This window comes from Electrophorus electricus, chromosome 15, assembly GCF_041902795.1.
Source record: "Electrophorus electricus isolate QZ-2024a chromosome 15, ASM4190279v1, whole genome shotgun sequence".
Lineage (NCBI taxonomy): Eukaryota > Metazoa > Chordata > Actinopteri > Gymnotiformes > Gymnotidae > Electrophorus > Electrophorus electricus.
In genome coordinates, this window is record NC_137511.1 from 14,571,596 (window position 1) to 14,584,616 (window position 13,021).

At 41.6% G+C, this 13,021-nt stretch overlaps 1 protein-coding gene across 3 annotated transcripts; it reads right to left on the bottom strand.

Moving 5' to 3' along the window:
• Positions 1 to 967: 967 nt before the first annotated feature.
• Positions 968 to 12,863, bottom strand: st6galnac (ST6 (alpha-N-acetyl-neuraminyl-2,3-beta-galactosyl-1,3)-N-acetylgalactosaminide alpha-2,6-sialyltransferase). 3 transcript variants are annotated; one of them, XM_081698404.1, is made up of 10 exons: positions 12,487 to 12,863; positions 10,938 to 11,282; positions 9,730 to 10,012; positions 6,066 to 6,231; positions 5,041 to 5,215; positions 4,125 to 4,332; positions 3,932 to 4,035; positions 3,735 to 3,818; positions 3,291 to 3,390; positions 968 to 2,713 (listed from the first exon to the last, which is right to left on the bottom strand). In XM_081698404.1, exons 2-10 carry the CDS (start codon positions 11,069 to 11,071, stop codon positions 2,543 to 2,545), a joined length of 1,425 nt encoding a protein of 474 aa, XP_081554530.1. In that variant the 5' UTR covers positions 11,072 to 11,282; positions 12,487 to 12,863; the 3' UTR covers positions 968 to 2,542. The 3 variants fall into 3 exon arrangements, with proteins under 3 accessions (XP_081554530.1, XP_026868875.2, XP_026868876.2); XM_027013074.3 differs by having other exon boundaries at positions 10,938 to 11,167; positions 12,487 to 12,862; XM_027013075.3 differs by having other exon boundaries at positions 4,194 to 4,332; positions 10,938 to 11,167; positions 12,487 to 12,694.
• Positions 12,864 to 13,021: the final 158 nt, after the last annotated feature.

Genomic DNA, 13,021 nt, shown 5'->3' on the forward strand with positions numbered 1-13,021 from the left:
AAACTTGTCATCGTCGCCGAATTCCTCTAGAATTAAAAGGGAACTTTCATTGCTGGTTGTTGATAAAATATGAGGTCGTCCAGATGTGCTGGGAATCGTCCGGGCAAAATCCAGGAATGCGCTTTTGGTCCGCAGTTTAACAAGAGGGAATTGATTGCATTTGTTTCACGCCGAGTGAACTTTTCCTTCAAGCTCGGGTACTTTACCAGAGGCCCAGGAGATTGAGGATCCTGCATAGAATCTTAGCTGTTCCCAGGACTGCACTCTTCTAAATGGAGATCTCAGATGTTCCTGAGATATGCAGGTGCCATTCTCCTAGTGCATTCTCCACAGCCCCTAGTGCTCCAATTACCATGGGAACCACTGTTGCGCTCTCACACACACACACACACACACACACACACACACACCCCCTTTTCTAGCCCTTGTTATTTCTCAAGTTTTTCCATGTTGTTGCTATTGGAATTGAGACATCCATTACTATGGCCCTCTTCTGCTGTTTGTCTACCACTACTATGTCTGGTTGATTAGACATTGCCATTTTGTTAGTCTGGATCTGGAAGTTCCACAGGCTCTTAGCTTGGTCATTCTCCACCACCTTCAGGGGTTTGTCCCACTTTGACCTTGGAACTTCCAGCCCATACTCAGCACAGATGTTTCTGTACACTATACCAGCCACATGAGTTCCATGTACATGCTGCCTGCTTGCAGTGTCTCAGGAGCATCTTTGCACAGCCTGAATCTGGGGTCCTGCCTGGTGTGTCTCTGTCGCTCTCCATACACTTTTTTTGGTAAATTGTAATGAAGTACACAAATGTACACACTTTGCTTGCACAGCTGATGAAGGACTTCAATCTGAAAGGTTTCTCTGGGAAGCTTGTGTACTTCAGTACAATTTTGAATAGACATATTACCTTTTTTAAATAATACACACACACACAAAAATAAAAAGAACCACAAACATAAGAACACTTCATAAATTATTAGGATTCTTGTTTCTAGATTTTTATAAGTATACAAGTGATTGTTTTTAGAAGTTTCTGCTTTTATACAAGTTTTGTTGGATTTTGCATTTTGCCATTAAATTTTCAGGCATCAAGACTGATTTCTAAACAAAGAATTAGTGGTACTCAATATGTATATAAATAAAGTAAAAGTAAACTTTTAGCACCTTGCATGGGGGGGGGGGGGGAGAGAATATCATGACATTATAAATACCATTTCCATGAATAAGAACGAAAGGAAAGTCGAGTCTTTTAATAATTGAGATCATTTCTAAACACTAGCAAACATTTTGATAAGCCCTTGCAAAAACAGTGCTGAATAGCCCATATAATCATAGCATCTCAAGAGGTCCCCCCCCCCGTGTGACTGAAAAATAAAAAGTTATTCTAACTTATTTTTCAGTCCCACAGGAAATAATTTCTTGGACACTTCATCTCACATATTGCACTCTACAGAGTCAGATAGGCAAAGCTCTGCCAAACCGGCTTTGCTCAAATGAACCCACTTCATTTTGCTACATGATGGAAGCCTGTTTGTGCTTCCACCACTCCTTGCCATATTTTCTGATCTTAATCACATAGTGGCTTTAATAAACCATCATTTCTGCTTTCTTATAGTAAAGCACTATTAATACACTATTGTACCATGTTTTAATCTATAATACAATATAACCCACTATTGTATTATAATTACTGTATTGTTAAGTGTACAAAAGTGTATAGTGTGTTTGGCCACAAAAAAAGCATCAAATATTTTAGTCTTTGGTTGATAATGTGTGTGATGTATTTTCTGAAGATTAAACAAAAATCCAAGTCATCATTGCACAGTGCTCCACACACACAGTCAATTTGCTACTTTAGGCTTAAGGCATCTTCAACTAAAAGGCATCATATAGTACTTCAGAACCAGCTATTCCTCCTTCATGTTGCCTTACACTGATTTGAAATGGCTGGACAGGGTGTAGCAAATAAAAATAAAAAATTAGTAAATGCATCATCCCCAGCAATAACCTTTCTGTAGAGGGGGGAGGACAAAAAAAACCCCACATTTCCTTTCTAATCCTCCAAAACTTTCAATGGATCGAAAGACTTTTTTAATCCACTGCAGGTCTGCGACTGGAGGAGCACAGAAATCCAGTTTATATAGAAAAAGTAAAAAACATCCAGGCAGGAGATTTGTCTTACAGCAGCAGAGAAAGCAAGACGTGTGGGAGAAAGAGTGAGACATACGGTCATGTCTGGTCCTCGTACAAAAGCAGAGCAAGAACTACACCTGCACAGCTTCCAACCTGACACCAGTCCCTGAGCAACGTCAAGCCTCAACACACCCTAGCATAAACAGTCAATAAATTAAGAACAGGGAATACAGCTTGCCTTCACCTTTGACACTATAGTTAACTGATCTACAATAAATCCAAAACAGAGACAACATTAAACATGAGGTTTTTTTTCCCCTTTTTGTCCTCCACAGCTTCTTAGGCTGCAGGTCAGCAGGAGGGGAACCTCGACATCTATACGAGCGTCGGCAGGCCAGGGTCTTACAGGCGCATGTAGAGCTCAATCAGTCCAGCCTGGTGCAGCTGCTGCCATAGACTGAGCTCCAGCCGCAGGTCGTGGTTTACATAAAACTGCACGGTGCTGTTCGTCCTATCATAGTAGTGGTCCGAGTATTTGTCGTAGTCTGGAGTCATAAAGCCATAGGCACTCACCTTTGACAAAAAGAAAGATACGTAGATAAACAAAAAAAGGTGGTTCCAGCTCAGTTTTGCTGGTTAAATATTAGCTGGGTGGAGACAGTGACACCCATTTGTTCAGCGTAAGACGTCATTTCTAAGTGTTTGAAGTAGATGGGCCCAGAGCAACACCATCATATACTTGGCAGCAATAAACACACAGCTGTTAAACGGGCCAACTTTGTGATAACAGCCAGGACAAGTCTGAACTGTGTCATGTCGTAAAGCTTTGTAAAGCCTTAAAAGTTTAAAGCTTTGGTGATGAACGAAAACCTTAAATTATGGAAATTTTGATTGATTTGGTGAGGGGATAAAAAAAACCAAGCCCAAAGAAAGTTATTACAACATGTTCTTCCTTTAAAAAAACAACACACACACACACACACACACACACACACACACACACACACACACACACACACACACACACACACACACACACACACACACACACACACACACACACACACACCACACCTCATGATTATCTGAGCACTCACTACATGAAACCTGGGCTTGTGGTAAATGATTGGGTGGGTGAGAGAGGGGGAACCTGGTCACATGTATGAAGAGCAGCTAGAAGCATGATGGCCCCCGTCGATGGCCTGTAGATGTCCTTAAATTTGGTACTGAGGATGTAAGAGCGCAGAAACCTGCCCCAAGACAACAACCATCATCCCAATCACTCATAGATATGTGTTGTGCATTCCTACTGAGGTCTCCTGAGATAATACAATACTTTGGATCTTTTTAAAAACAAAAAAACACAAACATTTGGACAAATCTGTAACCTCAAGAATTAAAATGGATAAAAAGTACAGCTCAGAGTAAAAACCTAATTATTCTCCAGCTTTCTTCAATATAGAGTAACTATGGTTGCTCAGTGTATATTTGTAAATTTTTTAAATGTGATTATATTAAATAATATACATCATACATAAGATGCTATATTTATACACATTGTGCATAAGCAGTACAGTTAGACTCCAAATCACACCTGTTTCTAAGGTATCGGATGAAGTCTGGGTGGAACATTTTAAACTTCTCTGATGTCACATCATCTCCAAAATAATCAGGCGGCCTAGAAGGATGAGAGTGTGGTTTCTGGTCATGCACAAAACTAAATTATCCATTAAAACGCAAGATATACTTTGATACATTTTTAATGCAAGTCAGATATAAGAGCAGTATTACTTGTTCGAGCGCTCTGGTCCCCTGTCGACTGGTGTGTGCATGGCTGCTGCTTTCATGAGGATATAGTCGCGGTCATGATCAGGCAGGAACAAGTACTTGGTCTCCTACACGGGAGAATTAAGGAGAACAGCACCACAAACATGGGCGGGAGAAATAAAGAGCGAGTGTCAGTATTTTTTGTGTCAGGCTTAACTTTGTTTTTTTTAATCCATTTGATGATTAAGTTCCAGGCCATCAGTAATCCACGGACAAGACTGTTGACCTTGCTCAGAGGGGGACCCACGTAGCCCACGTGTGCATAGTTCACCATCGAGTTGCGCAAAGTGTTGGTTGAGAAGGTGTAGTGGGAGGTTCGCTTGCCGACATCTTCCTTAAAGCCTTTAAGAACTGCGCCATTAGTCCTGAGAGACAGCCAGCGCGTGAGACACAGACAGTGAGGGAGACAGCAAGTTTGATCCAATCAGCCTCGTGACTCCTCCCTCCTCTTATTTAAGTCCCCTTGTAACCCGTCCTTTCTTTGCACTTGGCCCAGTCACTTGACATCTTAACCTCAGACGGCGAATGGCTGATGCCAAACGGGAAAGTGTTAGACAGCCCCTACATGAACCCGAACGCCGAAAGATTTCTGTTGTCATTAAAAGTGCTTGCCGAGCCCCCTTACAGGATGCAGACGTTCTTGTTTGCGATCAGTCAAAATCAAAGTTTGCACAATAAATTAAACATTAATTCTGCAGAAATGTGGCTCCGCCCAAGTAGGCTTACCTGATTAACAAGGTTTCAGGTAATTTAAATCTGAATAGAATCCATCATCAATAAAAGTACCAGCGGTCTCATTATGAAATAACAGTGAATTTAATTTCCAGTCTAAATTCTACATGAGTCTTTTCCTCAAAATACAATAAGACAAATGTTGAATATAATAAAAGTAATGTGTTGTTAACAGTTAAACTACAGCTGCTAAAAGCAGTCGATGCAAATGAGATGCAAACAAACGACACCTTTATCTTCTCATTTGTGTTCGTGACGTTGGTGTGATTATTAGCAGCGTGGCTTTAGCCTTCTTTTTACGCGAGTCTCTGTGCAGGGAGGGTGAGCCCTCATCACCTCACCTGAAAACGTAGTCATGCTGGTCGATTTCCTTCCCTTTCCTGGACCCGCGCAGGATGCCCCCATTTCCTACCACAGCGCACCGGATGCACTGGGATCTGTTCTTCTTCATCTCCCAGTCATCAAACATTTCCCGGTGGGCACTGGTGTTTAAAACAGCCAGCGACTCCTTCACAACTGTAAACATGTAGAGAAAGCAAGTGTGGCATCTTATGAGTGTTATAGAACACACATTGGCTTTTGATATTTACACAGGGGAAGCATGTGTCTGCTTCAAAGTCTGACACACACACACACACACACACCCCCGGCGTCTTTATAAATCAATCATTCTTTATTCCAATCATATTCCAAGACCACATTGGAAAGCAGTGAATAATGTAAGATTTAGTGCGAACACTTCGTCTGACCTGCAAGTTAAGCGCCGGTTCCCTTTCTCGCTGCGGATTGGCTTTGGCAAGATCATTAGGCAGTGACAGGTTAAAGATCGGATCCTTTACAGGGCTGAGATCCCTGGTTCTAATCAGACTTTTGTTGTATCCAGGCCATTCATGGTTTACCATATATATATATATATATATATATATATATATATATAAAAAAATAAAACACACACAAAGTACTTCCTTGAAGTTTTCTACACAATACATTTACAGCATTTGGCAGACACAAGTGTATAAAAAATCGTGTGACAGTGTGCTCTCCCTGGGCACTGAACTCATGGCCCTGGTATTAGCATCTACCAGGTGAGCAACAGAAGCCCCATAATTAATCAATCAATCAATGCTGAAATGAATAACTGGGTGCTGTGCTTTTGTGTTGTGGGGGTTTTTGGGGTTTTTTTGGAAGAAATCGTAATAAAAATAATGTGCGTCACTGAACACTGTTCCACACCACCACACGCAGAAGACCTTATCTGTGCAGACATACAAAATAAGGAACCCGTCAGTCAAAATCAGCCATAAGTGTCAGTCACCAACCCTTTATGAAAGGTCCTTAACAGACCGCATGTACCAAGAGGACCCACCTTCGATGTCTACACTGCCCCAACCGTAGGCTCCTGAATAGTGTGCAAGTCGCTGGTACTCCTGTGGGGAGAAATGCTTAGCCCACTGCAAAACTGGCACACTGTCCAGATATCTCTTGGCAAAGGCAGTCTGGGACACCCTCCTCCGAATGCCACTGGGACATCTCTGGAACACAGATTAAAAGAAAACATGTCAGTCACATCAGAGCAAAAATGCCTGCTGTCTAAGGTGAAGTTGTAAGAGGAAACGCAGCTCCGCCAGGAATTGCCCCTTAATCAGTACATGTTCCATAGCCTTTCAGTACAAATTATGGTGGTGTGCTGCAGTGTGAATAATGAATTTTTTGCTCTTCTTGAATCATAAAGTGACCTTTTCCATTGATGTATAACTGAATGTAGCCTCAAAATAACACTTCCATCATTTGTCCTGCAAATTTCACTACTGCTACTTTTCACCAAAAAAACAAAAACAAAACAAAAAAACAAAAAACCAAACAAACAAACAAAAACACAGTTAATGCACTCAGCCCTACAAGTTGGAAGGGGTTTGGGGCACAGGACCCCCACAAAAAAGAAAACTGGGAAGATCTTTAGGCCCCCCAAAACTTAAATCTCTATACTGTTAACCATGTTTAAACACAGAGATTATTAATAAAAAGAAAAGTGGTGTCCTCAGAGTGCAGTCCAGAGTCATTTAAATGGTGAAATATTTTACAAAATAGAACGTTTTACAAAACATACAAAATTAATTAATTAATTAATTTTTTTTAAACATTTTCTAGGCATCTGCAAGTTTCCACAGTATGCCACAAAACCTTTTTAAAAGTTACAGATTTGATTATTCATGAGTTTTTCCAGTAGGTAAATCTAAATGGTTACATTTGTGAAAGTCAAGGTTATAAAGTAAGACAATGACCTTTAGATTCAGAATAGCATACCAATGAAAAATAATGAAGTACATGCATTCAAAGTGACAAATGACAGGCTGCTTGTGTCATGCATCTAGTTCTGATTTTTATTTAATTTATTTATATATATATATATTTATATTTATATATAAAAATAATTATTATTATTATTTATTTTTTAAAAGGCGTCTCTACTCTTCCTGCCACAAAACATGCACAATATGATTGTGAGATTGTCAACTAAACTTTGGAGTAATGGAGCCCAATGGTCACCGGCAAATCTAAATCTATATTAAACATGAAAAGAAAAATCATTATTGTTTGGTTTCTATGATTGAAGCAGAAAATATGCACATTTTAGGCCTTCATTAACTCTATAATAGAGTAAACAGACAAAACGTGTACATGTACTTTAGCTAAGCACCTGATTGACTTTTGTACTAAAATTTGACAACCTCCACATGACTATACTGTATAGATAGGTTGGTGGTTGTGCTCGCTGTTAAAACATTGACAAAATACAAAGTCTAATTAAATTGGTCATTTCCCCACAAAAGGCTGAATCCAAGAGAAGAAGTTAGAATTTCATTTATTTACATAACGGGAACAAATCAAAAAGACGGTAATAAGTTTGCATGGGTATTTTGACTCATTCGTTCTCAGACTAGATGGTAAAGTGTTTGAGTGGCAGTCACAAGATTCCAGCTGAACAGATGCTCATCGTTCACGTTTATGTTAACTAGATTGGCAGGTAATAAAGGAGAGGACATGATGGCTTGGGTGGGGAGGCTTATGGCCTTTGTACTCAATAGCATAACTGAGCGAGTTATAGATTAGCCCACAGATAGGCTTCCAACTCACTGTAGTTAGGGCGGCTACATAGTTTGAGTAAATACAGCGCAGCTGCCCGGCCCATTGTTACAATGGCTCAGGGAATGCCACGTACCCTACGCCAAATACTGTACTTGCTATACAATATTGATTAGATGGAATCAAAGTGAACGATTTGAGGTGTCAAACAGATTATGGAGAAGGTGGAAGTGAAATTAATATGAATTTTAAATCCGATTCAGAATTAGACTCAAACTGTGTGCACGGGGGATTCATTTTAAGAGGCTAAAAAGATGGCAGACTATGGTTTGAACAAACTGCTGGAAACCCTTGTGGTAGAATGTGAGTGCAATATGATGAAACACACCAAGGTCTGCATGTTATGAAAGGACAATATTACAAGTCCACCGACCAGTTTACTGTTGTTTGACGCACAAATGTTTGGCAAGACTCAAAAATGCAGGCCATTATTTCAGTCAGCTTCTCGGGTCAAACGGACAGCTGACGGAATGAAAGCATTCACGGGTCTCGTTTATTTGAGAGGCATATCCGGCAGTAAAAGCATGAGACTGGGTGAATACTGCGGAAATCCCATTTTCAGAAAGGATGTCTCAGTGCATGAGAGAGATCTGGAATTCTACTATCTGCACTCTGATCACAAGAACACAAGAGCAGCTTGCAACAGATAAGTTTGCCATGAGCTCCGATATACTCAATAAATGTCAAAAACAGAATTGCTTATTACATGCCCAATGAAAACAACTATGGATGAACAACTGTACCCTCCCAGTGCATGCTGTTCTTTCACACAGTGCATGATCTATAACATGGATACATCTGGTATTAAATCAGGGTTGTCATTGTTGTTGCAACAAAATACGTGTTAAACGCAATTCCCTATCTAGGGAAAGATGATGGCATGAGAAAACATGGTGCTGTATCTAATGGAGGCTTTCCTGGGGAAAATGCAATGACAATTTCTTCACTTCCTTGGCACTGGCTAACAACCTTTTGGTGATCAATACCACCATTGTTGGGGCAATGAATAAAAACACATTTGAGATGACACCATATACACAGGAACGGGCTTAAAGATTTTCCGCCAAGCTCCTGAGGACAGGAAAAGTAACACCGATTTAACAACAAACAAAAAAAAAAGTATGCATCCTGCACAAAAGTACATCAGAGTTTCAACTGATAATTGCACAAAGAATCTACCTGAAACTTCAATGCAACATTTAGTCACGTTGTAGTAGGAAGTTACGGATCAAAAATGGGACAGCAGTAAAGGGCGGCACATGAGAAAACGAAAGCAGCTGAGACAATGGCAACGTTGACCTGAAACCCCTTACTCACTTGCACAAAGGAAGTGTCAAGTTGGCAGATGTTCAGGACAAAAACAAAACAAAAACAAACAAAACAGAACAACCACCTTGACATCTGCCAGACATGTAGGCAACCTGTCTGTGGTGAATGCTCAAAGATTGCACCTGTGCTTTGAATGTTAATGAGGCACTGCGCAATAAAGTGAAGCTGACTTCGAGAATCAGAAACGTAAGCCAACTTCAAATGACTTATTGCAGATTGGGAGAAAGGGCTGCGTCTCCTTCCTTTGACTTGCTTACTGGAGGCTTGGACTTGGACATCTGTAAAGCTGCTTTCTGACAACAGCCAAATGTTTGCAACTAAAGCCACCTTATTTTTAACCCACCAGCTCCAACAGTAGAGAGTAAAGATACTCCAAGAGTAAAATACTGTAAAAGTTTGTTTGGCAGACGTTTGCTTTTGTTTACCATAGTTTGTTAATTAGGTCTAAGCAAAGATAATCAACTGACTTTTGGGCATCATAATGTGCTCAATTGTAGGCACAGCACAACAAGCCGGATTGGTGGGGGGGGGGAAGAAGTTTGAGAAGAGAGACTTACAGTTTGTGAAGGAAGGTTTTCAGCGACATATTGGTCCTCGATGAAGTCAGCTTCTGTAATTTTGGTTGCTTTAATGGGTCGCCCTGCCGTGGTGGGTGGCTCAGGCTCCACATCTGGCAAGGATGTGGAATTTACACATCCCTCTGCTCCCGTGGGGTTTGCATCTTGGTTTTCCCTTCCATTGTTAGTTAGATTATACTCAGCAACATTACGTTGACTTGGCTTTTGATTAACAAGGAGCCTTACGTATGCAAAATAGTGACATTTCACAATAATGAATACCCTAAAGAAGCATAAAAACAAAAGCAGATTTACTGTTGGGTCAAATTTACCAACTCTTAATGGCACAAACAAAACCTGAAAACTGCGAAAAGCATGCGTTTGATATCAAAAGGCACAATAAATATGCTTAACTATGATGTTAAAGTTTAAGCATTTGAGAGTGCAGCTCAACAAGCTGACTTCTGAGTTTCAGAATATCATTTGGAAAGTGAAACAATAGAGGTTTAATCCCAATTCCTCATTGAAGTACTCTATTGTTGGGCCATTAATTTAAATACACACCACACTACACTTCCACTAGCCCATTCATCTACTAGAATAAACTGAGTGCTTTCCTTGTGCATGCTGGAAATGTTAGTGTTCTGCAGGGGCAAGCTGCCAGAACCATAATGGCATTCTTGGAACTTAAATAATCAGCCAACTTAAGGTCTGCAGGCCCCAAGGCTTTAAATGGCTCATGAGAAAGGCCCAACTAAATGACAAAAATACGAGGAATCATACATTTTCACGTATTGCAAGTGCCCCCAGAAGCCAGAAAAGCGTGAAACAGCTTTTAGGTCACTGAGCGGTTTACTAGCTCAGGAAGGAGGACAGTCTAGAGAGCGCTGGCTCACATGCTCATGAGCCAAGCTAATGTGCTTTACCACAACCGCAAGGACACGTGGTAGCCCATGTCTCATGCAAACAAGGACCAGGACAACAAAAAGGAGAAACTTTCTTCAGATGAGAAAATCCACCATGTTAAAATGCCACACGGTACCCAGAACACATTAAAACATGTTTCCAGTTTATCATATAAACACTGATTAAACATATTTCAGAACTCTTAAGTCATCAGTGTTGGTTATAAGGGCAGACCATGGCCAAAATATTGTACAGAATTATCCTTTGTCGCATTCAGAACACATTGCTAAGTCAGTGTGTACCTGCTTGGGTCGTGGGCGATGGCCTGGCCTCTCTCATGGCAAAGAATATTCTCCAGATACAGAGTGTAGAGGCACAGGAAAACCAGGAAAACTAGCAGAAACATCAACAGTTTCCTCTTGGGCAGAAACGTCATCTTGCTCCCCTCTTGCCCAGGTCTCGGGCCGTCAAGCGCTGACCTCTCAACTCCCAGCTGCGTGGTGAGGACGAGCCAGCTTTTGCAGGGTGGAGGCTGTTGGACGGACGTGATGCCGGCATTAGGAACGCAAGGAGAGAAGGAGGGCTGAGGCGGCTCCTCTGCTGTTCATCAACCCCCCCCCCTCCCCTCTCTAACACCAGGTGCTCCTCTGCGGAGCAGAAGGGGAGATGGTGAAGGTTTGCATGGCTGCTTCGTCCTCGTCACCCAACTCGGATCAAAAAAATAATAATCTTCCGTGCACCATTACCTAACCCACCCTCCCACTTTTTTCCTGGTGTATGTTCAAGTTCTAAGGTTTCAGCCGTTAATTAAAAAGGAGGCAAGACAATTTTAGGAAGGAGAAAGGAGAGAGTGTGAGAACGAGAAGCGCAGGGCTGATGCATGAAAGAGGAGACGCAAGGGAAAGAAAGAAATGAGTAAGTTGAACACAGTTGTGTGGTTTCGGGCGGTCTAATGACAGGACAGAGCTGCGAGGAAGGCTTGGATATGCTACACTCATGAAAGTCTACATGAGCAGCACAGCGAGGACTGATTTACTCTGGGACACCGTCATCCAGAAATAGCGCCATCACACTTTCAAGAAACGCTTTCTGACTGTGTTGACACTATAGACTTTATTACCATCTTTTCGAATTGATGGGCTGCATCTTCAATTAGTGACCTTGGTTTATAGGGATGTAAACCATGATGTGAATATGATAAAGTCATAGCTTCTGTTGAGAAAGCCGAGTGTTTTAAAAGAGACGAAACACCACACGTGCTGACGTTAAACGAGTCCTCGCTGAAATACGCCTTTGTTTTAAACTGAAGAGCAGCTTCAAAATGAGACTCACATAACCACATTTTATGTAGCACTTATCTAATAAAATCCTAGAAAGCAACGATTAGCAAGACAGACATCCGGAGTTGTGGCTGCATCTATTATTTTTAGATACTGAATGTCAAGAATGCAACAATGAGACCGAGTCCCCAGCCTGCACATGAGAAGGTTCAGTCCAGCAGTCTGACGGACTACAGTGGTTTCCCCCTACGTTCTGAACGCAGGGCACCATCAACCCAACTTCACTTTAACTAAGAAAACTCCTCCACAAGAAGCCTTTGAAATGCAGAATAGCGAGCGCGCACACACACACACACATCTTTTTTTGTCTCTCTACTCAAGTTACAGATTTTTGATGTTGACAAAATAACAAGCATTCATTAATTAACACAGATGAGTAATCGACAAGCCAACCATGTTGCTTAAAGCACATCATCTCTAAATGCAGCGGTCTAAATATCCTTGCTCAAACGCAAGCAGTACACCACCCTGAAGAGAGACAGGAGATTAGAAAACAAAGATGTCCTCTTACTTGGAAAGAAACTCTTCTCACGGTGTTGTGGAGAAAAGTTAGTGAAGCTTATGTTCCCACACAGAAACCCTGGTTAAGAGTGCCAAACTCGCACAGCAAAAGACGTGCATGCGTGCGCTCACACACACAGCGCATAAGAGGGGTGGCCTCTGTGAAATAAGCAACAGCTGCCGGCAACTGATCAACGCTCCCACGTCCTGTCCGAGAGAGAGAGAGAGAGAGAGAGAGAGAGAGAGAGAGAGAGACACAGACACAGACACAGACACTTGGGGGGGTGTTGTTAAAATGGTTTCTCTAGCGCTCTCCCATACACAAAATATTTGTAGCTATGTGTCTAAGGCAATTGCAGCTGGCAGGCTGCTTTGTTTTCAAACGGTTTCCTCCTTCCCATATAACAGTGTTATCTGAAGCAGACACCCCACAGGTCTCCCGTCATGGCCTGCAGCTACTGGGACTGTAAAAGAGGGTACTGGGCGGAGACACAGTGACATGGCCTGCAGCTACTGGGACTGTAAAAGAGGGTACTGGGCGGAGA